At 47.8% G+C, this 24,715-nt stretch overlaps 1 protein-coding gene across 4 annotated transcripts in view; it reads right to left on the reverse strand.

Annotated features, from left to right (window-relative positions):
* Positions 1-1,613: 1,613 nt before the first annotated feature.
* The window catches only part of LOC118077544 (PC-esterase domain-containing protein 1B), a 35,016-nt gene continuing 11,914 nt past the window's right edge, over positions 1,614-24,715 (reverse strand). For 2 of the 4 annotated variants that reach the window (XM_035101177.2, XM_060278322.1), the window contains exons 2-8: positions 18,417-18,558; positions 14,268-14,347; positions 13,342-13,565; positions 8,934-9,135; positions 5,316-5,556; positions 3,906-4,310; positions 1,614-2,388 (exon numbers count right to left, since the gene is read on the reverse strand). In XM_035101177.2, coding sequence (XP_034957068.2) covers positions 2,180-2,388; positions 3,906-4,310; positions 5,316-5,556; positions 8,934-9,135; positions 13,342-13,565; positions 14,268-14,347; positions 18,417-18,513 — 1,458 coding nt within the window. In that variant the 5' untranslated portion in view covers positions 18,514-18,558 and the 3' untranslated portion in view covers positions 1,614-2,179. Of the gene's footprint in view, positions 2,389-3,905; positions 4,311-5,315; positions 5,557-8,933; positions 9,136-13,341; positions 13,566-14,267; positions 14,348-18,416; positions 23,847-24,715 lie in introns of those variants that run through there. The other 2 variants (XM_035101178.2, XM_035101176.2) reach the window with 2 other exon arrangements.

Below are 24,715 nucleotides of genomic sequence, written 5' to 3' on the forward strand. Positions count from 1 at the left end.
GGAGATAAGGATTCTCCTCCCCCCCCCTCACATTGAGGCTTTTGAAAAACATTTTACATTCAGACTGAAAAAGCTCTTTCCCCGGGAGTCATTTCGGGCAGCTTGCCTGACCCTGTGGCGAGGTCTCTGGAGCGAGTTCTTGCATAGCTTATATCTCACTGGGGCTTGTGCAGGAGACCTTCCCACTAGACCATGCTCCTGAGACCCCAGTGCAAAAGACTAGTTTCCATATGTTCCCGTGTAGAGGAAGAAGCAGAGTCAGCTGCACTGGGAGGGGAAATGAAGATACTTCTAGTAACCGTCCTTCCTTTGTGGATCCACAAGCCAGGGTCACCTGGGCAGGTGGGTCGCAGGTTGGAAAATGCAAAGAGGTGGCACATTTTGCCCCCCAAACCCAGTGTCTGCCTACCCACCCACCTGCCCACCCTACGGGTGCAATGTGAAAATGGGCTTCCTGTGCTAGCTGAATGAAAATTCGCATGAACAGCCACGTTCTCAAAGATAGATGGGAACACAGCCTGACCTCAACTCCCACCCCCTAAATTCCTACAACACAGCCTGACCTCAACTCCCTGGGGAAAAGTCCAGAGGGCCTGACAAGAACATGCAGAGGGCCACATTCGGCTCCCACTCCCCACTACTTTAAAGGCAGTCTGCCCCACCCTCCATGGCAGGGAGATAGTAGAGCCCTTTGGGAAAGAAGTGCTTCCACCCAGCCTCTCTACAGCCCTGGGCGGCATTTCATGGTGAATTTAAAAATCCTGTCAAAAACAACCCAGGCGGTTTGTGCCGATATCAACAGGGCAATAATAGATCACCTGCAGCTCATCCCATGACTAGGGGCAGTTACTAGAAAAACTAACCAATAAGCTGAAACTGGCATGGGGACAAATAGAAGAGGATGCCTTCACCCCGGTATGGTTCCCCTTTATCACACACGCAGCCCAACAAGATGATGACAAAAACTTACCGCCAGCATACAAATCAGTATGGCTAACCTGACCCAAAAATACCCACCCACCCCACTCACACATGAAAACAAAGACCATCATAGCCAATTGTTGTTGTTGTTTAGTCGTTTAGTCGTGTCCGACTCTTCGTGACCCCATGGACCATAGCATGCCAGGCACTCCTGTCTTGGCCCCTTCATGGATCAATGCCTTGTCGTGGTGAAGGGGCTTGAATAACTCAGAGAAGCTATGAGCTATGCCATGCAGGGCCACCCAAGATGGACAGGTCATAGTGGAGAGTTTTGACTAAACGTGATCCACCTGGAGAAGGAACTGGCAAGCCACTCCAGTATCCCTGCCAAGAAAACTCCATGGACAAAGACAACAGCCAATTACAAATGAACAACTACACCCTTGGCCAACCCAAATCTCTCTCACCATCAGAAGAACACAAGCAAATAAAGGCGTACCAACACAAACAAAGCGGACATCAAGCCCTACATATATTAAGCAAAACAGAAACACCGTCACCTACTCTCACCCCCCATCCACCCTCCCGTCCCCTATCTACCTCGTTTTCCCTCTTTCTTCTTAGTGTCTTAACAAATGAAACTGATTTGCAAAAAAGATACATGTTAAAATATGAGAGACACTGCACACACCTTTGTAATTCAAGAAATCTTTAATGAAAAATATTTACAAAAGAAAAAAGACTAGGGGCAGAGCCACAACATACCTTTAAAGCACATGACTGTACCCCCAAAGCATTCTGGGAACTGTAGGGCCCTGTAGGTCTGTGAGCGGGGGAAATATAGTTCCCAGGGGGGGGGGTGGAGCTTAAAAACGTGGGCTGAATGTACTTTGATTGCCAGGTGTGTGCCTGAGGCAGGACTACCGAGCTTGCTTTTCAGAGCTGGTTGCGAAGACACCCTTCTTCCACGGGGTGAAAGAAGGTGAAAAAGTAGCAGCGTCCAGAGTGGGTGGGGGGGCACCTCTTGGGGGCCAACCCTGCGTTCAGAAAGATGGTCTGGCCCCCCACTTGGGAGCATGTGAGCAAAGGGTGTCCAATAGCAGGCTGGAGATCGAGCGATCCGTCCTTCCACCGCGTTCGCAGAAGCCCTCGACACCCACAGGCAAACACACACACACCCCCAAAAACCCACCCCCAGTCCTGACATGTTGGGCTGCTGTCTGCAAGAGAAGAACATTCAAGGCTGCCGGAGCCCCTGCTAAGAGCGGGAGGGGCATCTCCAGACAAATCTTGACCTTTGGGAATGACGCCAAGCGTGTCTGCCGCGGCCCCGCCACACGGGGTAGGGCTGGGCGCTTTGGCGTTGCTCGTGGGGGTGGTGGTGTATGAACTCGGGGCGCCGCCTTCTCTGGAATCGCCTGGCGCGCCTGGCCAGTGTGGGAATAGGGGAGCCGTTGGGGTGGGTTTCTGGAGGAAAGCGAGAAAGAGGTCAGAGGGGGGAAGCAGAGCGGGCACAGCAAGTAAAAGCGGCAGAAAAACCCAGAATCGGCTGCACAGTTGAGACATGTGTGAGCTTAGGCTGCTGCCCTCTGGAAACTTAGTAATAATAGTAATAATAATAATAATTTATTATTTATACCCCGCCCATCTGGCTGGGTTTCCCCAGCCACTCTGGGCAGCTTCCAACAGAAAAATAAAACACAATAATCTATTAAACATTAAAAGCCTTCAGATGTCTTCTAAAAGTCTGGTAGTTGTTTTCCTCTTTGACATCTGTTGGGAGGGCGTTCCACAGGGCAGGCGCCACCACCGAGAAGGCCCTCTGCCTAGTTCGCTGCAACTTAGGAAATGTATGTACCACTTTCAGCAGCTGAACTGTCTCTGTTCTAGGCAGGGTGGATAAAAACCAATGATTTTTTTTAAAACAAAAAAATAGGGTTTTTTAAATTTAAATCAGATTTTTTTAAAAAAAAATACATTGGATTTTAAAAATAAAATGCTTTGGAAGGAAAATCTTTCTAAAGATAGTTTTCTATTTAAGTTACAGTATAGTCCAAAGGCTACACATCAGGAAATAAGGATTTGTTTTCTGTTTTTCATGTGTACTAAAACTCAGTCTAAGTTGTTTGGGTTTTTTTTAATCATTTAACCACATATGTTAACAAACATGGATACATATGCTGCAATGCTATTGTTTTAGTTAAATAAATGGTTTAAATTGTTTTTAAGGAAATGATTGTTTTTCTCCTTCCAATAAAGTACAGCAGAAAAGTAGTTCAAATATAAAGAGTTAACTTATTAAACCTCACAATAATTTTATAATTATCTGTCTGTGAATTTCTAATAGTATAACCAAATCAGTAATTTTTGATATAACTGTAAAAACTACTCTGAAAATTTATTTTTTCCAAAAATGAAACCTTCATCTGGTTGCAAATATTAAGATTTTACCAGCAATAATGAGTCTTTCTGTAACAAAATGATTTAAATCAAGTCTTACTGACTAATGATTTAAATAATAATCATACTACATACCTTTCCATCCATGGGCGTAGCAGTGGCCCCCCATCAAGTAAATGAATAGAAATACTTGACTAACCAAGGTATCTTGGTTCTTGGGGGGCCCCCTAACATAAAGCCTGCCCCACCTAAAATAAATCTTGTGTATGCCCTTGAATCCATCTATTGTATTGTATCACAGTTTCAAATAGCACAGAAAGCAGGAGCTGATGGGAAAGCCCAATTGTAGGATGTCCTGCTTCAAATTCCCCTTCGTCGTCTCCCCGCCCTCCCCCCCCCCCCACTTTTCCCAGCAAGCAAAGCCTCTCTTGCCATCCACCCCTGGCCTCTGCTCATCCCCACCCCCACCCTTTTGGGGCTGCTGCCAAACCCCTTCCCATCCCTCCAAGGAGACCTCTCTTCCCAGGACCGTGTGGGCTCCTAAACGCATCTCAGAGGGACAACAGGGGTTTGCAGGGACATACCTGGGGGAAACAGGCCATTCCAACGCCCGCCCCTGCGGCTGCAGGAACCGTTCTGATGGTCATTAAACTGGGGGTCCGGAGTGAGCTGTCCATCGTCGGGTGGATAGTCGTGACAGTCCAATCCACCCCCTGGCCCGCCGTCGTATGGATTGCTGTGGTGCTCAAAAGGCGGGTGGGCAGGAAAGAGCCAGCCATGCTGGGCCGAGGGGTCCTGGGGATTGTATTCGAATCCAGCCACAGGTCTGTTGCCATAGGGACCACCGTAACTGACAGGGGCTTCTCTGACCTCAACGAGCTGCCTAATAGGAGCGTCATCAGCCGAGAAAAAGTCACGGCACAACTGGGGTATGGGGGGCAGTTGTGGGTAAACTGGATGATTTGCTGCAGTCCCGTTCCAACCAATCCCTGCAAGGTGGGAGGCAAGAGAGAGGCCATTATTCTGGAGAAATGGGGAGGGGGAAATTGTACCTGTTGTTCTTTGCAAGAAGCTCAGCACCCGCAGCAGGCTCTGTGGCCCTTTCTTTTTGCCCTCCCTTCCTCTTAATCTCAGGGTCGTGGGTTCTAAGCCCCACCTTGGGCAAAGAATTCCTGCATTGCAGGGGGGTTGGTCTAGATGACCCTCGGGGTACCTCCCAACTCTACAATTCTAGGATTTTGGAGCCCTTATCTCAAGGGGCACAAAGGAGGACTTCCTGGTCACCCACTCACACACAACCGAGCTATAGCAACTATCATGAGTCCCTTGTGGGGCAGCTGCATTTCTCCTAGAATCCACACACACAATTTGGCATATTAAGTACTCTGTTAGCAAGTATTCTGTTTCCTTAAAAATGGGGAGCATTATGCTGGTGGTGGACAAAAGAGGTTTAAAGACACTCTCAAGGCAAATCTTAAAAAATGCAGTATAAACACCGACAATTGGGGAGCACTGGCCTGCGAGTGCTCCAGTTGGAGAACAGCCTCTGAAGACACTCGAACTCAGGACGGAAGGGCATAGCTGCCAAGTTTTCCCTTTTCTCACGAGGAAGCCTATTCAGCATAAGGGAATTTCCCTTTTAAAAAGGAAGAACTTGACAGCTACGCACAAGGGAGAAACGGGCTAAGAGGAAGACACGCTTGGCAAATCCACACCATGATCAACTCCCGCCCGGAAACCAATGTCCCCACTGTGGAAGGACGTGTGGATCCAGAATTGGCCTCCACAGTCATTTGCGGACTCACTTTTAAAACTGTGCTCATGGAAGAAAATCTTACTCGGCTATGAGGAATCGCCAAAGAAGCAGCAGCAGCGAGTGAAGCCCCAAATCCCCCTTCTCAAAAACTCTTTTACAGCTACCGGTATTGTCTTCCGGACCTTCTGCAACCTCCGCCTTCCATCCAGCTCTTCACCTGTTCTTGAGCCACACTCACCTGTGCTGGGATTCCTCTTCTCAAGTTCGACTCCCCACGAATCAGCAATGAAGGTCAGCAGGTACCTGGTAATAAACCGGTGTGCCAAAAAGTTCCAGTGCACCCTGTCTTTAATGCGGAGATCGTCCTCAAAGCGCAGGAAGAAATGGAGATCCAGGACGTCGAAGCCATAGCTGCAGGCGAGGCTGGCACCATAGAAGTTGGCTTCAACCACATCCATAGGAGTCGCTTTTTCTACATCCTGCATATTTACAAGACATCCTACATATTTACAAGACAGAAGTACTGTTTTGGGGGGACAGGAGGCGGGCGGGTGTGGAGGACTCCCTGGTCCTGAATGGGGTAACTGTGCCCCTGAAGGACCAGGTGCGCAGCCTGGGAGTCGTTTTGGACTCACAGCTGTCCATGGAGGCGCAGGTCAATTCTGTGCCCAGGGCGGCTGTCTACCAGCTCCATCTGGTACGCAGGCTGAGACCCTACCTGCCTGCAGACTGTCTCGCCAGAGTGGTGCACGCTCTGGTTATCTCCCGCTTGGACTACTGCAATGCTCTCTACGTGGGGCTACCTTTGAAGGTGACCCGGAAACTGCAATTAATCCAGAATGCGGCAGCTAGACTAGTGACTGGGAGTGGCCGCCGGGACCACGTAACACCGGTCCTGAGAGATCTACACTGGCTCCCAGTACGTTTCTGAGCACAATTCAAAGTGTTGGTACTGAACTTTAAAGCCCTAAACGGCCTTGGTCCTGTATACCTGAAGGAGCATCTCCACCCCCATCATTCAGCCCGGACACTGAGGTCCAGGACCGAGGGCCTTCTGGCGGTTCCCTCCATGCAAGAAGGGAGGTTACAGGGAACCAGACAGAGGGCCTTCTCGGTAGTGGCACCCGCCCTCCCACCAGATGTCAAGGCAATAAGCAACTATTTTACTTTTAGAAGACAACTGAAGGCGGCCCTGTTTAGGGAAGTTTTTAATGTTTGATGCTGTACTGTTTTTAATATTCGGTTGGAAGCCGCCCAGAGGGGCTGGGGAAACCCAGCCAGATGGGCGGGGTATAAATAATAAATTATTATTATTAATTATTATTATTATTATTTCATAACCTGCATACAATGCTTGATTGTGCTTTAAAAAAAAATCCCAAACCGTCTACAAAAAAGATAAAATAAAATTTATCAATAGGAAAAAACTAACAACAATAAAGGAAGGCTTTCAAAAAGTTAAAGAGGCGAAAGACTTAAATATGGAGATGTCACCTGCCTGGGATCAATAGGCAGGGAGTTCCAAAGTGCCACATTAAAAGATAAGAGTTCTTACAAATGCGGAATAAGTATTACAGCATACCCTCCAACATTTCTACAATGAAAATAGGGACTCCTATAATGATAATTTTACTATTTATACCCCGCCCATCTGACCGGGTTGCCCCAGCCACTCTGGGTGGCTTCCAACATACAGTATATAAAAACTTAATAAAACATAAAACATTTTTTTAAAAAAATCTTCCCTATACAGGATTCCCTTCAGACGGCTTGGGGATCGGATAACACCATCCCCGCCAACATTTCTCCAATGAAAATAAGGACATCCTAAGGAAAAGCGGGCCATTCCGGGATCAAATCAGAAGCCGGGAGGTCCCTGGAAAATGGGGGCACTAGGAGGGTCTGTTTGGGGCCACCTGTAACAGCGCCAATTCCACCAATTCAAGTGGAGAGCATGTGAGGAAAGGGGATCTTGTAGGCAAACTGGTCCCAATAGTAGCAGGAGGCAGGAAGGCAACAGCGCCGCTGTGCAGTGCCGACACTTTCTAGCTACAACTATCCCAGAATGCGGCAGCTAGACTGGTGACTGGGAGCGGCTGCCGAGACCACATAACACCGGTCCTGAAAGACCTACATTGGCTCCCAGTACGTTTCCGAGCACAATTCAAAGTGTTGGTGCTGACCTTTAAAGCCCTAAACAGCCTCGGTCCAGTATACCTGAAGGAGCGTTTCCACCCCCATCGTTCTGCCTGGACACTGAGATCCAGCACCGAGGGTCTTCTGGCGGTTCCCTCACTACGAGAAGCCAAGTTTCAGGGAACCAGGCAGAAGGCCTTCTCGGTAGTGGCGCCCACCCTGTGGAATGCCCTCCCACCAGAGGTCAAAGAGAACAACAATTACCAGACCTTTAGAAGGCATTTCAAGGCAGCCCTGTTTAGGGAAGCTTTTAATGTTTGATTTCTGTATTTTAATGTTTTGTTGGAAGCCGCCCAGAGTGGCTGGGGGAACCCGGCCAGATGGGCGGGGTATAAATAATAAATTATTATTATTATTATTATTATTATTATTATTATTATTATTATTATTATTGCTGGTCTCCCTGCTCAGCGCAGTCCCTTGCCTTCCCTCCAAGCAGCCACCTTGCCTCCCTCCTCCTCCCCACGCCCTCCTCGCCACCATGAGCCTGGCCGGGGCCACCACCCTCGAGGGGCCCTTGCCCTCTGCCCCCGCGACCACCCTAACCTCGGCCGGCCCCGGTCCTAACACGTACAAAGGCTGGCTCTTCAACTACATGACGGCCTACCAGCGCCGCTGGTTCGTGCTGAGCAACGGGCTGCTTAGCTACTACAGGTACCGTGGCACACTTCTTTTTGCCCGGGTTGGCGGGCATTCCTTTTGCTAACATTTGTGAGTGCACGAACTTTAAGGGCAGTGTGGTAGTTGTTGAAGGGAGGGAGGCAGTTGCGTTCCCAAACAAAATGTATTTTTTTCAAACTATAGTCCAGCCCCCAACAGTGTCTAAGGGGCAGTGAACTAGCCCTGTTTAAAAAGTTTGAGGACCCCCGGTCCTCAGAGCACCCGTCCCCCTACATGTGATCTGGGAGATGGGCATGGCTCTGGCTGACTCCACAAAAGAGCCCGGTCACGCAGCCGTTTTCTCAGTCCTGCTTCTGCCTTGATTTCTGTCTTCTCCTCTCTCTCGCCTTGCTCTCTCGATGCTGCTCTCCTGCAGCCATTTTCTTGTCTTAATGTAATTTTGCTGTCTGCTGGCTCTCGGCCAGCAGTACGTGAGTTCAGTCCCCAAATGAGACAAACTCAAGACTTCTGTTTATGTAACCACCAAGTAAAGCCTGCCTTTCATCAGGGATCAAATCGTGGACTGAAATGTGAGTAAACCTTTTGTTACTTTACTCAGAAAGACTCCTGTGTCTTTATTCTTTCAAGAGGGATTAAAGGGGGACACCAGGACATAATTTCAACTAAGAGATTCAAACAAATCTGCAAACTAGCTTCCAGCTATAGTGAGGGGAATCTGCTCTGCTGCATCACTTACTAGCCTGAGGGAAGGTAGGATAATACCGTATTTTTCCATGTATTGGATGAGGTTTTTGGACTCAAAAATCACGTCAAAAACTGGGGTTGTCCAATAAACGGATAGTGGCATTGGGGGGGGGGGGAGAAGCGGCGCCAGCCAGCTTGTTGATGGGAGCGTCCTATAGATGGAAAAATAGGGCATTTATTCAATATATCCTTTCCTACAACCTTTAACATTCCCACATGGGGATGGGGGGGCTAGGGGACAGGTTGACACCCCACCACCACCCTGCCCTTGGTGGGAGGTGGCCCCCCCAGTCACCTCAGCTGAGCAGTAGCCTCCCTCCATCTCTTTGTAGAGGGCTCCAAAAGGCTCTTCCCCTATGGGGAGGGCTGTGTTCCAGATGGCAAGGCAGCTCTGAGGAAGGACACGATCCAGCCTCTCAAAGAGCTTCTCCAGGTTGAGCTTGTACTGCTTGATGGCCGTCGGCAGCCGAAACTCCCTGGCGACCTTCTCTTGGTACCTGCATGGAAGAAGGGAGACCATCAGGATCTTGGTGGTAAAACAAAAAAGGATAACGGCATTTGTCTTGGCCAAGAAAGCTGAAGGGAAGAAGGCAGGGACTCTCGTGTGCCAGGGTGGATTTGATTTAAATCATAGAATCATAGAATCCTAGAGTTGGAAGAGACCCCAAGGGCCATCCAGTCCAACCCCCTGCCAAGCAGGAAACACCATCAAAGCATTCTTGACATATGCCTGTCAAGCCTCTGCTTAAAGACCTCCAAAGAAGGAGACTCCACCACACTCCTTGGCAGCAAATTCCACTGCCGAACAGCTCTTACTGTCAGGAAGTTCTTCCTAATGTTTAGGTGGAATCTTCTTTCTTGTTGTTTGAATCCATTGCTCCGTGTCCGCTTCTCTGGAGCAGCAGAAAACAACCTTTCTCCCTCCTCTATATGACATCCTTTTATATATTTGGACATGGCTATCATATCGCCCCTTAACCTTCCCTTCTCCAGGCTAAACATACCCAGCTCCCTAAGCCGTTCCTCATAAGGCATTGTTTCCAGGCCTTTGAACATTTTGGTTGCCCTCTTCTGGACACGTTCCAGCTCGTCAGTATCCTTCTTGAACTGTGGTGCCCAGAACTGAACACAGTACTCCAGGTGAGGTCTGACCAGAGCAGAATACAGTGGTACTATTACTTCCCTTGATCTAGATCAGGGGTCCCCAGACTACGGCCCGGGGGCCGGATGCGGCCCAATTAGCCTGCCAATCCGGCCCGCGACGACCCCCGCTGCCCGCCGCCCGCTCTTATAGTGCGCAGCGCGGCAGCGCTCTTCCGGGTTGGGAAAAAAGCGCCGAAAATCCTTTCTGCGCAAGCGTATGGGCCTCTCCCAACCCGGAAGAAGTCATTTCTGGTGCACTTCCGGGTCGGGGGAGGCCCACGCGCATGCGCACAACGGATTGTCGGCGCTTTTCCCACCTGGAATCGCGCCGCCGCGCCAGTAAGCGCCCGTGCGCATGCGCACGGGCGCGCACTCCCCCGCCCGCCGGCCCGCACAGGCGCGCGCTCCCCCACCCTCCGGCCCGCCGCACGATCGGCGCGGTGGGAACCGGCCCAAACGCCGGTAAGTCTGGGGACCCCTGATCTAGATGCTATACTTCTATTGATGCAGCCCAGAATTGCATTGGTTTTTTTAGCTGCTGCATCACACTGTTGACTCATGTCAAGTTTGTGGTCTACCAAGACTCCTAGATCCTTTTCACATGTACTGCTCTCAAGCCAGGTGTCACCCATCCTGTATTTGTGCCTTTCATTTTTTTTGCCCAAGTGTAGTACCTTACATTTCTCCTTGTTAAAATTCATCTTGTTTGCTTTGGCCCAGTTGTCTAATCTGTTAAGGTCATTCTGAAGTGTGATCCTGTCCTCGGGGGTATTAGCCACCGCTCCCAATTTGGTGTCGTCTGCAAATCAAATTGATTTAACTCATCAGTCATTAAGACTTGAGTTAAATCATTATTATTTTTTTACAGAAAGATTCATTCTTGCTGATATAACCTTAATATATACAACCAGATGGTTTCGTTTTTGGAATAATAAATTTTCAGAGTAGTTTTTACAGTTTTATCAAAAGTTACTGATTTGGTTATAACTATTAGAAATACATAGATAATTATGAAATTGTTGAGAGGTTTACCTGTTTATATTTGGACAACTTTTCTGCTGTACTTTATTGGAAAGAGAAAAATAATCATTTCTTTAATAACAATTTAAACAATTTGTTTAACTTAAACAATAACATTATTGCATATAAACCCATGTTTCTTAACTGATGTGGTTAAACAATTTTTTAAAAACCACAGGAAGTGGGCATGGACACGAAAGCTCATAACAATGACAAACGTAGTTGGTCTCTAAGGTGCTACTGGAAGAATTTTTTTTATTTTGTTTCGACTACGTCAGACCAACACGGCTACCTACCTGTAACTAGAACAACAACTTAGACTGAGTTTTTAGCACACATGAAAAACAAATTCTTATTTCCTGATGAATAGCCTTTGGACTATAATGTAACTTAAATAGAAAACTATATTTAGAAAGATTTTTCTTCCAAAAGCATTTTATTTTAAAAATCCGATTAAAATTTTAAAAATATGATTTTTAAATAAATAATAATAATAATAATGGATTTTTATCCACCCAGAGGAGGGTGAGCAAGATGATCAATGGTCTGGAAACAAAGCCTGATGAGGAACGGTTGAAAGAGTTGGGTAGGTTTAGCTGAGAAAAGAGGAGATTGAGAGGGGATATGAGAGCCCTATTCATATATCTCAAGGGGTGTCACATGGAATAGCGAGGAAGCTAGTTTTCTCCTGCTCTGGAAGGTAGGACTCGAACCCGTGGCTTCAAGTTACAAGGAAGGAGATTCCAACTAAATATCAGGAAGAACTTTCTGAGAGCAAGAACTGCTTGGCAGTGGAATGGACATTCTTGGGAGGTGGTGGTCTCTCCTTCCTTGGAGGTTTTTAAGTAGAGGTTGGCTGGTCACCTTTCATGGATGCTTTAGCCAAGATTCCTGCATTTGGGCAGGGGGCTGGACTAGAATTCAGTGAACACCAGTAACTCCCAAAGGGAAAATATTTCGTAATATGAATAATACATCATTTTATTTGCTCGTTCCCTTTCCATAGTTCAAACTATGCTCAAGGCAGCTAATATGAAAATAAATAAATATGTAAGTTACAAACATAACCAGAATACTCATAAGCTCGCATCAGATACCGAATCCTTATGGAAATAACTATAAAATATCTCACAAGGTGGGACCCAGGTGGCGCTGTGGTTAAACCACTGAGCCTAGGGCTTGCCGATCAGAAGGTCGGCGGTTCGAATCCCTGTGACGGGGTGAGCTCCCGTTGCTTGGTCCCAGCTCCTGCCAACCTAGCAGTTCGAAAGCACGTCAAAATGCAAGTAGATAAATAGGAACCGCTACAGCGGGAAGGTAAACGGCGTTTCCATGTGCTGCTCTGGTTTGCCAGAAGTGGCTTTGTCATGCTGGCCACATGACCTGGAAGCTATACGCCGGCTCCCTCGGCCAATAATGCGAGATGAGCGCGCAACCCCAGAGTCGGTCACGACTGGACCTAATGGTCAGGGGTCCCTTTACCTTTATCTCACAAGGTAACAAGAACACCACACACACACACACACACACACACACACACACACACACACACACGCCTGGTCTCATGTTCCCTTGATTTTCCAATCTGGGATCATGTTTGGTTATCAACGAAATAAAAAGGCTATTTTGGAGACCACCCATGGAAGAGGGCAACGAAAATGGTCAAAGGCCTGGAAACGATGCCTTATGAGGAACGGCTTAGGGGGCTGGGTATGTTTAGCCTGGAGAAGAGAAGGTTAAAGGGTGATATGATAGCCATGTTCAAATATATAAAAGTATGTCATATAGAGGAGGGAGAAAGGTTGTTTTCTGCTGCTCCAGAGAAGCGGGCACGGAGCAATGGATTCAAACTACAAGAAAGAAGATTCCACCTAAACATTAGGAAGAACTTCCTGACAGTAAGAGCTGTTCGGCAGTGGAATTTGCTACCAAGGAGTGTGGTGGAGTCTCCTTCTTTGGAGGTCTTTAAGCAGAGGCTTGACAGCCATATGTCAAGAATGCTTTGATGGTGTTTCCTGCTTGGCAGGGGGTTGGACTGGATGGCCCTTGTGGTCTCTTCCAACTCTACGATTCTATGAGTCTTCCCACCACTTCTCTGCGTGACTACCTGCTCCAGCAGTTATTTTTTTAAGGAGAGGGAAGCACAGTATTTCTGCTGAGTCCTTGCAAAAAGCAGCAACAAAAGCACCTCAACTCTCAGCTGATGCAGAGACATATGAGGATTCTGGTCAGGAGGGAAGGATCAGCAACGAAGGGCTGGATAACACAAGGCAGAGGCCGCAGGATCACAGCAAGGTCGGTCCATCTAGAGAGCAAGAGCCCAGCACCCAGTTTCCAAGCGTAGGTCAGCCAGATATCTCAGAGAAGCCCACACACGGAAAGCAGAAGGGGTGAGCTCCTCTGAGTCGTCGTTCTAACCAGGCAAAAGGCCTGCCTTATGAAGCTTCAGAGAGAAGGACGCCGCTGCTATCAGACATTTGGCAAATATGGATCTAGCCCTAGCCAAAGCACAGCACACCTTTCGATCCCGAGTGCCTTACCTGTTGAGGTCCCAGAGGCAGGAATTGAAGATGACCACGTCCGGCTTCGGATCCGTTTGGAGGTCGTCCAGGATACGCTCCACGTAGTCCGAATAAACGCGGGGCATGAAGTACCATCGCACAAGGTGGTGATCCGTGCAGAACTCGCGCACCTCCCGGTATCTGTTCCCGCAGCCTAACCCACTATGTTGCACCAATTTATCATTGGCAAAAGACGGCTTTCCCTGCAAGCAGAGATCAGGATTGTACACAAGGCCTCTTTTGCAAGCCCCTTGCAGCCAGGGCATTACTCTTAGAAATCTCAGGCCAGAGAACCACAGAATGAGGGGGTCTCGGTTGGTCAACAGCCACCTAACACCCCCCCCTGCTTCCATCCTACTGCCGAACAGAACGGTCCAACCAGCCGGACTCCCCCCCCCTCTAAGTATAAGACAAGGACTGTGGTGCCTGAATAAAAGGAATTGCCCAGAAGCTACTGATCAGGGAATGTGGATCCAGTTCTGCCCTGAACTGGGGTAGCCATACCTGCCAAGTCTCCTGTTTTTCGCGGGGAAACCCCCATTTTTAAAGCCGTTTCCCGCTGTTGTCCCGAATGGCGAAATATCCCGTAATTCCCCCGGATTTTCAAAAATCAGGCAGAGCGGCACTGGAAGTCGCTTCTATTTATGTCCAGACATGCGTAGAAGCGACTTCCGGTGCCGGTCTGCCCATGCCTGGGCACCAGAAATCGGGCAGCGCCGGCACCGGTGCCGCACCGCTGCTGATCCCAGATTTTTCAGTCCGAGAGTTGACGGGTATGGGGGGTAGCCAAGCACAAGTTTGCACAATTATTGCTTGTGCAGCAGCTGTGTCCTTGAGACAACTATGCTCCCTCCCAACTCTAAAATTCTAGGATTCTATGAAAATACTTTAAAGGAAAAAACCACCTTTTGCTTCAGCTCATCAACAGTGAGCAACTTGTCGGCCTGCAGGATGGAGATCAGGTCTTTGTATATCGATCGGTAAACTAGAAGGGGAAGAAAACATGTCTTGTCGATTAAGGCTGCATACACACATTTTATTCTAGAATCTATGGAGACAAAATATGAGGGGTTTTTTTCTATCTGCACACCATTCTAGAGCTATTGCATATTTTTCCCCTCCAAGAAGCTCTTCTGAAGAAACTGTGCTCGTTCCAAAAACGAACCCCCCCCTTCTGGTGTGATTCTGCATTACCCTGCAGAATCCTTTTGAAGACAGATTGACAAAGATGTACAATAGATTGCAAAGGAAACTTCAACTGTATTTCATGTAACCACAGCAGCAAGGAATCTTTATGTGCAGAAGTAGGAGGAGGAAAGAATACTGACAAAGGAAGAATGGCTGGTGAAAATCATGGAATATGCAGAGATGTTAAAACTGGCAGCTCTGCTAAGAGACACAAATCTAGGAGGACTGGAAACTCTCTCTGGTCTACTAAAAATAATTTTCCAAGTGTGAAGTTTAAGAAAAAATAAAATATATTAAGAAACCTGTTTAAGAGGATGAAATGGGACACGATGAATTTTAAGAAGCAATTGTATGCAATTGTGTTTATAAACATTGAGGATGGGTGAGCAGGAACTCATTCGTATTATGGAATTATAACTGTTGAGTGATAAAAGGTGACTCTGAATCTTGAAATACAAGAAAAAGAAGGGGGCGGGGAGGGGGATTCTAATCACTGCTTCCTTTCTCGTAGACCTGCAGTACCATGCTGGGGGGGGGGGCGGCTTGGATAACCTAATGGGCTTTTAAATTGTCTCAAGTAGGCACAACTCCCCTCCTGGAAAGCAGGGTCTAGAATCAACCTAGACTGAAAGGAGCATATTGAGCGCTAACTGCTCTGGAGTGGGGAGGAAACAGATTTCTGCACTGCAAAGGGTTTTGGGGCAGTGGTTCTCAAAGGGTGCAACGCACCACACTGGTAAGTGTTGTGGGAAGATTCAATGGCAAACAAAGAAACATTTAAACATTTCAGTACAGTATAGTATCAAAATAAAAACTTTCTGGGAGTGATATGCAACCAGAAACAATATCCACACGTCTCTTCAAGGGCATTGGCTATTCTTCTACGGTTCTCCACGACATGTTGTTGCAAACAGGGATTCTCAAACTGTGATGGAAGATCGGAAAAGAGAAAGGCTTCTTTGTGCGATGGGAGTTTGTCTGTCTCAAAATAGAGATTATCTAGGACTATCTAGCCCAATCCCCAGCAATGCAGGAATAGGCAGCTGTCCCATACGGGGATCGAACCTGCAGCCTTGGCATTATCAGCACCGCACTCTCACCAACTGAGCTATCCAGGCAGAGAAGCTCATTTACAATTTTATTTGGGGAATGATTTGTGATCTCACATAGCTGCATTGTTTAAATAAACAGGTGCCAAACAGGGGAAAGGTGAGAGGGGGTTGTTTTGGCACCATTTGGTACAGTGAATGTTGCGCTTCCACGATAAATGCCCACTGTTGGGGAAACCGCAATAGGTTTTCCTTGCAAGGACAGGCCCACTCTTGATCCCACATCAAGTCTGCACCAGTCCAAGAGGATCCCTTGGGATCATTCATCGGTGCAAAGGAGGCAATGCTGATGTGAAGGAGGTGAAGGTCCTGCATGAGTGCCTGGAGGCTGTTGGAGGGTGGCTAACGGATTGAGGTTGAATCCTGACAAGACAGAAGGACTGTTTTTTTGGGGACAGGGGGCAGGCGGGTGTGGGGGACTCCCTGGTCCTGAATGGGGTAATTGTGCCCCTGAAGGACCAGGTGCACAGCCTGTGAGTCATTTTGGACTCACAGCTGTCCATGGAGGCACAGGTCAATTCTGTGTCCAGGGCAGCTGTCTATCAGCTCCATCTGGTAAGCCGGCTGAGACCCTACCTGCCTGCACACTGTCTCACCAGAGTAGTGCATGCTCTAGTTATCTCTCGCTTGCACTACTGCAACGTGCTCTATGTGGGGCTACCTTTGAAGGTGATCCAGAAACTACAACTACAGAGTGCGGCAGCTAGACTGGTGACTGGGAGTGGCCGCCGAGACCATATAACACTGGTCTTGAAAGACCTACATTGGCTCCCAATACGTTTACGAGCACAATTCTGAGTGTTGGCGTTGACCTTTAAAGCCCTAAACGGCCTCAGCGCAGTATACCAGAAGGAGCGTCTCCAGCCCCATCGTTCAGCCTAGACACTGAGGTCCAGCGCGAAGGGCCTTCTGGCGGTTCCCTCATTGTGAGAAGCGAAGTTACACGGAACCAGGCAGAGGGCCTTCTCAGTAGTGGCGCCCGTCCTGTGGAACGCCTTCCCATCAGGTTTCAAGGAGATAAACAACTATCTGACTTTTAGAAGAAATCTGAAGGCAGCCCTGTTTAGGGAGGTTTTTCATGACTGATGTTTTAATGCACTTTTAATCTTTTGCTAGAAGCCGCCCAGAGTGGCTGGGGAAACCCAGTCAGATGGGCAGAGTATAAATAATATATTAGTAGTAGTAGTAGTAGTAGTAGTAGTATTTAAAGATCTGTATTGCTGGACCATAAAGAAGGCTGATCGCCGAAGAATTGATGCTTTTGAATTATGGTGCTGGAGGAGACTCTTGAGAGTCCCATGGACTGCAAGAAGATCAAACCTATCCATTCTTAAGGAAATCAGCCCTGAGTGCTCACTGGAAGGACAGATCCTGAAGCTGAGGCTCCAAGACTTTGGCCACCTCATGAGAAGAGAAGACTCCCTGGAAAAGACCCTGATGGAAAAGACCCTGATGTTGGGAAAGATTGAGGGCACTAGGAGAAGGGGACGACAGAGATGGTGGGACAGTGTTCTCGAAGCTACGAACATGAGTTTGACCAAACTGCGGGAGGCAGTGGAAGACAGGAGTGCCTGGCGTGCTCTTCTCTATGGGGTCACACAGAGTCGGACACAACTAAATGAGTAAACAACATTTGTGTGTAGTTTCAGATAAATGTATAGTTCATATCTATATCTCTATAAAGACAGCATAGATAGACGCACTTCTAAGGTATAAAATCCTTCTCGTAAACTCTATGGTTCCCAACATAGAGAAGGCTGAACCCTTCCTTTCCCCTCCCCTGCGCGCTGATTGGCAGCGGAGGGAGAGACCCCGCCCACCGCGCAGAGAGACAAGGCTCCTCCCCTTCCCCCTCCTTATAAGCCTCCTTCTCCCTGTGCGCTGTTCTGTGGTCGTGTTTTTCCCCCGCCCCCTAAGGTCACGTGTTGAGGGGAGGCTCGTCTCCGGAATCGACGTCATCGCCAGGCGCAGGGTGGCGTGGGGCGTCGCTGCCTGAGGAGAAGGTGAGGCGGCGGGGCGGTTGGGGTTGCTATGGCGGTGGGGGGGTGGGGCGAGGCCCGCCGCTTTCTGGGGTGGGCGAGGGAGGCCGCCTGGAGAGTCAGGCCGGAGGGTCCCCGTCAGGCAGCGAAGCAAGCCCTGCTCATGCAGTGGCCGGCCAGGTGGACCCCCAGGTGGAGGGCACAAGGAGAAGGGGACGACAGAGGACGAGATGGTTGGACAGTGTTCTTGAAGCTACGAACATGAGTTTGACCAAACTGCGGGAGGCAGTGCAAAGACAGGAGTGCCTGGCGTGCTGTGGTCCATGGGGTCACGAAGAGTCGGACACGACTAAACGACTAAACAACATTGTTGGGAAGCATTTGCTGGTAGTAACATGCAGAGTGGCAAATGATGGGTTGCATATCCTCAACAACAAAAAAGCTCTAAGGTTTTAGCAAAGAGATGGAAAGTGCATGATAAGCAGTTAAGAAGCACATCAACACTCAACCGCATGCTAAGCATCGAGATTGGCAGCCCACAGAGTTTCCGCAGATCGCGTTTCCAATTTATCAAGATAGAAATATACAGAGAGGCAGTTTGAAAGAGGAAGTGAGGCTGTGCTCGAGAGATGGAGAGGCAGAGAGGAGGACACACCGAAGGACTTGTTTTCATACTCCCGGCAAAAGAAAAGGCGCACAACCTGTGTTTCGAGGGCCGGGAATTGTTGCGGCTGAGGAACAAACTGCATCCCAATTGCCACATCAACAAGATACTCACTGGAGTCGCCCAGGATCACGACAAACTTGTTGTGGAGCAGCTGCTGGGCTTCTTTCGAGGAGAAACTGTGTGTTTCTACCAAGGGGTGATATCCCATGGTTGCATTTGCAGCGGAACACCTCAACCAGGCCGGCGTTTTCTCCTGCAGAAAGCAGACAAATAAGAGCAGGAAGGACAAAAAACCTCCCGTGCCTTTCGGATGGCATAAAACTATTAGCCCTGCAGTGAAACGTCTCCGCATGCGAAACGTCTCCGCTTTTGGCCACCTATCTGCCACAGGAAGGACCACATCAAAGGGTTTATTGCCCCTTTGGGGTCCCCCTTCAGGAAAACACCAACTGGCATGGGCTCGCCACTGGGCAGCTCACTTTCTCCAGCATCCCTGACTTTTCTCCCCATCCGGAAAAAGGAAAAGGATTTCTCCAACTTGGGCCGTTGTCAAGAGTACAGCTCCCCTCATGCCTAGCTAGCAGGACCAGTTGTCAGGGATGATGGGAGTTGTAGTCCAGCAACAGCTGGGGAAACCAAAGCTTGAGAAACCCTGACCTGGTGAGTCTGCCGTTGTGCAGCCACTGGCCCCTGCAGCAAATGGCTGGTAAAAACAGCTGATAACCTCTGTTGTTGCTGCCAAGATCTGCCCCCGCCCCACCAAATTTGGTGGAAGGTTTGAGCAAGGCATTTAGCCCAGAAGCTGCAAATCAGCAGGAAGTTAGCTGCTCTGAGCTCACTTCCGTTTCTCTAGAGCACAGCTGCTGGCAACTCTGTCTTGGCTGGGAAGACTGTTATCTCCAAACCCAGGTCTCACATGCTGCAACGGAAGTTCATCTTGGTTTAGCACTCGTGGTTTGTCTGGGGGAGATAAACCACAAGCCAAGATTCACCTGTAACTCTCGAGTAGGGCTCTGCAATATCGGGCTTTCAACACTGTGATATGCCACCAACTAAACATTGAGATACAGTGGAACCTCCGTTTACGACTACCTCCGTTTACGAAAACCTCCGTTTACGAGCTTTGTGGACCCAGAAGTGTTTACATCTAGGTTCCGCGGCGTCGAATGTGCCTTCAGCGAGTGAACGCCTCCGCAGAACGGATTGCGTTCGCAAACACTGTATATTGATATATCACAACGTCTGAGCTGGTGGAGCTGGTTTGGAACACCCGCTAAACATCACGATATGCTGATACATCACAATGCACGAAATAAACCAGTTTTAAGTCCGTATTGTGATATCAGTTCTATCATTTTTGACCTGGCAATATACTGCGAATCAGGAAGTGTGTGTTATGCAAAAATCACAATGCAGGAAAGACCGTGAAGCAGCTGCAGTCGTATTATTATTATTATTATTATTATTATTATTAAAAAATTTCATACCACCCTTCACCCGTAGATCTCAGGACAGTTCACAACACGAAAATGCAAGATAAAAACCACAAGAACAAGCCAATAACCCCAATTATTTGTGTTAAGCCACTGTTTGGTTTAGCATAACTTGAGAAAGTAAAGCATGCAGAAAAACATTACTTACCAGTTCCAAATGAACAACTATTTCATTAGGGAGTTATTGGTTTGTATTTGTTTTATTATGCATTTTGTATTCTCATTTTGCATTTTTATGTTGTGAATTGCCCTGTGGTCCTTGGCGGTATACCAATTTAGTTCTTTTTTATTATTATTAATTAAATTAGTATGCCGCCCATCATCCGTATAGCTCAGGGCAGTTCGCAGCATCAAAATACAAGATAAAAACGCAAGATAACAAACCAAACCAATAATATTGGAAGTTATATTTCTGCGTCTGGGGAATCCCTTATAGCAAGGTTTGGAAACCTCTAGCGGTGGGTTGAACTCAACACGCCAAGACATTTTGGCTAAGCCATGGCCACCTGCCCAACATCTGGCATCAGGTCTGATGGGGCAGGTAAGAACCTTGGGGTTTGCTGGCACCATGCTGAAAACTGCACCTCAGGATAATACTTTGCAAAGCACCCTGCAAGGCCACCGCAAGCGAAAGGAACCCCCTGCTGTCAGGTGATTTGACGAGTGGCAAATCTGCAACATGGAGAAGACCTGTTGGAATCAACTTAGCAATGTTCATTCATTTCACCCGGTCTACTCAGAATGAAATTTTATTGATTACCACCCAAAGTCCCCCTGCCTTCAATGGGTTACACTCCTTGCAAGGCACACACAGTATGGAAGTCATCGTCGTCGTCATTATCATCACCATATTTATTTATTTATTTATTTATTTATTTATTTATGCCACTCTAGGTGGCTTCCAACACATAAAAACATAATGACCCTTGGGGTCCCTTCCAATTCTATGATTCTAGAGTTGTTGTCCTGGAAGGTTTGGTGGGAAAGACTCCCAAAATCCCAAGTCCCCACGGCAGCCTGTAACTAAGGCCTGGACAATGACCGTTGACACAGGCACCTTACATAGGTAAAGGTAAAGGGGCCCCTGACCATCAGGTCCAGTCGTGTCCGACTCTGGGGTTGCGGCGCTCATCTCGCTCTATAGGCCGAGGGAGCCGGCGTTTGTCCGCAGACAGCTTCCGGGTCATGTGGCCAACATGACAAAGCTGCTTCTGGCGAACCAGAGCAGCGCACGGAAACGCCGTTTACCTTCCCGCCGGAGCGGTCCCTATTTATCTACTTGCACTTTGACGTGCTTTCGAACTGCTAGGTGGGCAGGAGCTGGGACCAAGCAACGGGAGCTCACCCCATCGCAGGGATTCGAACCACCGACCTTCTGATCAGCAAGCCCTAGGCTCAGTGGCTTAACCCACAGCGCCACCTGGGTCCCACTTGCGTCACCTTACATACACAGCAGCAAAGAGGCTCAGAAAACCACCCTTTAAAATTGTAGCAATGACCCATCAGGATGGTGGATTGACTCCTGATACTTTCAAAGGAAAAGCCTTGCAGCAAGGGGGATGCGTAAATACTTTAATTGTTCTTTGGGGAAGAGGAACTGGGGCTATTGACAGGGGTGTGTGATGGGCTCATGTCTCTACATGCCGAACACTCCTACTTTTTGACATATTTGTGGTGTATCGATGATGCTGTTGAAAAATGTACAGGTGAAACTCGGAAAATTGGAATATTGTCGAAAAGTGCATTCATTTCAGTAACACAACTTAAAAGTTGAAACCAATATACGAGATGGACTGCAAGAAGATCAAACCTATCCATTCTGAAGGAAATCAGCCCTGAGTGCTCACTGGAAGGACAGATCCTGAAGCTGAGGCTCCAATACTTTGGCCACCTCATGAGAAGAGAAGAATCCTTGGGAAAGACCCTGATGTTGGGAAAGATTGAGGGCACTAGGAGAAGGGGACGACAGAGGACGAGATGGTTGGACAGTGTTCTCGAAGCTACGAACATGAGTTTGACCAAATTGCGGGAGGCAGTGCAAGACAGGAGTGCCTGGCGTGCTATGGTCCATGGGGTCACGAAGAGTCAGACACGACTAAACGACTAAACAACAACAACAACAATATACGAGATAGATGCATGACATGCAAAGCAAGATATGTCAAGCCTTTATTTGTTGTAATTGTAATTATTTGTCGTTAGGCGGGTCAATTATAAATAGAATGTAAATAATGAAATGTAACAGCGGTGTTTATTTTTGTATTATTGTAACCATTTGTTTTATTTCTGTGGAATTCCCAAAAGAAAGCATTTGTAAAAAAATAAATAATAAAATACTAAGTTGTTGAAATAAATGCACTTTTCGACGATATTCTAATTTTCCGAGTTTCACCTGTAGGTATTATGGGCAACGGGGAGAGGTCTGAAAAGTCCATGCAACCCCATGCTCGGGGTTCTTACTCTTTGTGTGTTTGAACCTTGTTGCAACAAATAAAGATCAGGTCTACTGAGCGCTGTTTGCTTCTTCAACTTGGCTGGAAACTCCTCCTTTTGCTGGCTGGAGAGATCCGCGGGGAGTGGAACCCCAACGAGCTGGGCAGCGGAGTAAATCCGCACCCCAGGATTTTTCCTTATCAACCCACATTGTATTCAATGGGGGCTCATTCTCAAGGAAGTATCCACCAATGAGGAACATCAGAGAGACCATGGCTTCACTTCTCTGTGTTAGTATCTAAACCCTTCACCTTTTGGGGTGCTTGGTGGCCGACTGGAAGAATCTCAAGCTGGGTTGCAGGGACACAGAGCCCTTTTCTTCAGCCATTCACCTCCAGCAAATCCCGGACAATGGCCATAAATCAGAGCAGGCCTGTTAGCTGTGCTCTCCCGTGCCCTGGGACCCGGCCACTGCCGGCCAAGTCCAGCTCTCTTTGTTGCACCTTTCAGCGCTATTCCGCCCCCTTCATTTGAGCCTGCACAGTCGGCAATTGGAAGGGCGATTAGTCGAGACGAGAAAGGCAGGGGGAAGAAAGAAAGAAAGCCATCTTCGGCGGTTTCATTTGATAAACGCTATCGAAATGGGGCTACTGTTGGCTTCTTCAACTTGGCTGCAGACTCCTCCTTTTGCTGACCAGAGACAGCAAATCCACACCCCAAGACCTTTCCTTATCAGAGCCCACTGGAAAGGCAGGAAGAGTTAGTAGTACTGTATTGCACAGGAACGTACAGGGCACGTGGGCGTGTGTGCATCAGCTGAAAGGCCCCAGAATGTAAATGCTGCAGCCTGTATCGCCTCTATGCAAAGCTTGAATATATACAAATATAGATAGGCACACACACATTTTTGCAGCGACCTGCTGCTAACAGTAGCATTTTCAGTATTGCTAATCTTCCAGCTCGACAGCTTGATGAACTCTCGACTGAACTGAATCAAAGCTGGTTGAATCTATTTCGAGTCCAGTAATTTCATATAACTTTCAGGTCACCAGCAAGGTGGGGAGGGAGGCTAAATGCTCAAGTTATTTAAGTTAACCACACAAAGGAATCCGATTACCAGAATTGCTTCCCCCAGGCCACAGGCCATAACAAATGGTATGTTAATTCAGATGTCAAAATACTTAAGGCCCAAATACATATGCAAACGCCTCTTTCCACTAAGGTACAAACTATAAAAAGTGTGCTCTGCTAAGAATTCAACTGTGCTTAGATTATGTTGAGTTAATATTATTTCATAGATTAGGAATGCTGTAGTACTTTGTGACTCTTATAATGTTGCAATTGTGCTGATTAGCTTATTTTTTTAGTTGTTTTGTCACAGATTTTAGTTATTTTAACTGATGATTTGTTAATTGTTCTATATCAGGCACCCACAAACTTCGGCCCTCCAGATGTTTTGGATTACAATTCCCATCATCCCTGGCCACTGGTCCTGTTAGCTAGGGATCATGGGAGTTGTAGGCCAAAACATCTGGAGGGCCGCAGTTTGGGGATGCCTGTTCTATATGCTTTACATCAGTGTTTCTCAACCAGTGTGCCTCCAGATGTTTTGGGACTACAACTCCCATCATCCCTAGCTAGCAAGACCAGTGGTCAGGAATGATGGGAGTTGTAGTCCCAAAACATCTGGAGGCACACTGGTTGAGAAACACTGCTTTACATAATCATTGTGATGTTCTAGAATTTTATTGCTATTTATTGTTTATAAGCCGCTTTGCAACTTTGGGGAATGAAATGCCACATGTTGTCATCCAACTGTCTCGAGAGATGTTTGAGACAGATGGATGCCAAGAAGAAGAAGGAGGAGGAGCTGCTTTTCATTCAGAAAATAGCAGCATAGAAATAAAAATCATACCATTATCTGTTCCTTTGTTGTTTTAACTGGGCATGGCCAGGGACTGAACCAGGGGTTTGGGCATGCAATGGGTATCTTCCCCCCTGAGCAATCAGCCCTCCAAAGATGGGCATGCAAACAGAGGGCAATTTCAGGCATGGCAAGAAGCACTCGCTGAAATCTCCTCTTCTGTACAACCATTCAAAAGGTCCAGTGGTCCCATCAACTTCTGCAGTCGGGTACCACGCAGATCCCACTTTCCCCGAGAAACGACCAAAGCATCCCCCCGCCCCTGTAATTCTAAGGTGTCAAAACCAAAAATGTTAATAAATACACAAGACTGGGCACACACACATAGGTACATAATGTTGGGCAATACGCACCAACCGAGTGGCAACAGAGGCAGGGTCGACGAAATAACAAAGTCGTCTTCAGTATCTTTGCTTGCTTTTATTTACAACTAGTGTATTTCAGCCCGTTCAATAACGGGCTCTAGAAAATTCTGGGGTTCGGAGAAGCGCTTGCGCAGCGCTTCTCCGAACCCTGGGACCTGTCATTGCTGTTGGCGGCAGGGGGACAGGAACGGAGGA

This window comes from Zootoca vivipara, chromosome 9, assembly GCF_963506605.1.
Source record: "Zootoca vivipara chromosome 9, rZooViv1.1, whole genome shotgun sequence".
In the NCBI taxonomy this organism is placed as follows: domain Eukaryota; kingdom Metazoa; phylum Chordata; class Lepidosauria; order Squamata; family Lacertidae; genus Zootoca; species Zootoca vivipara.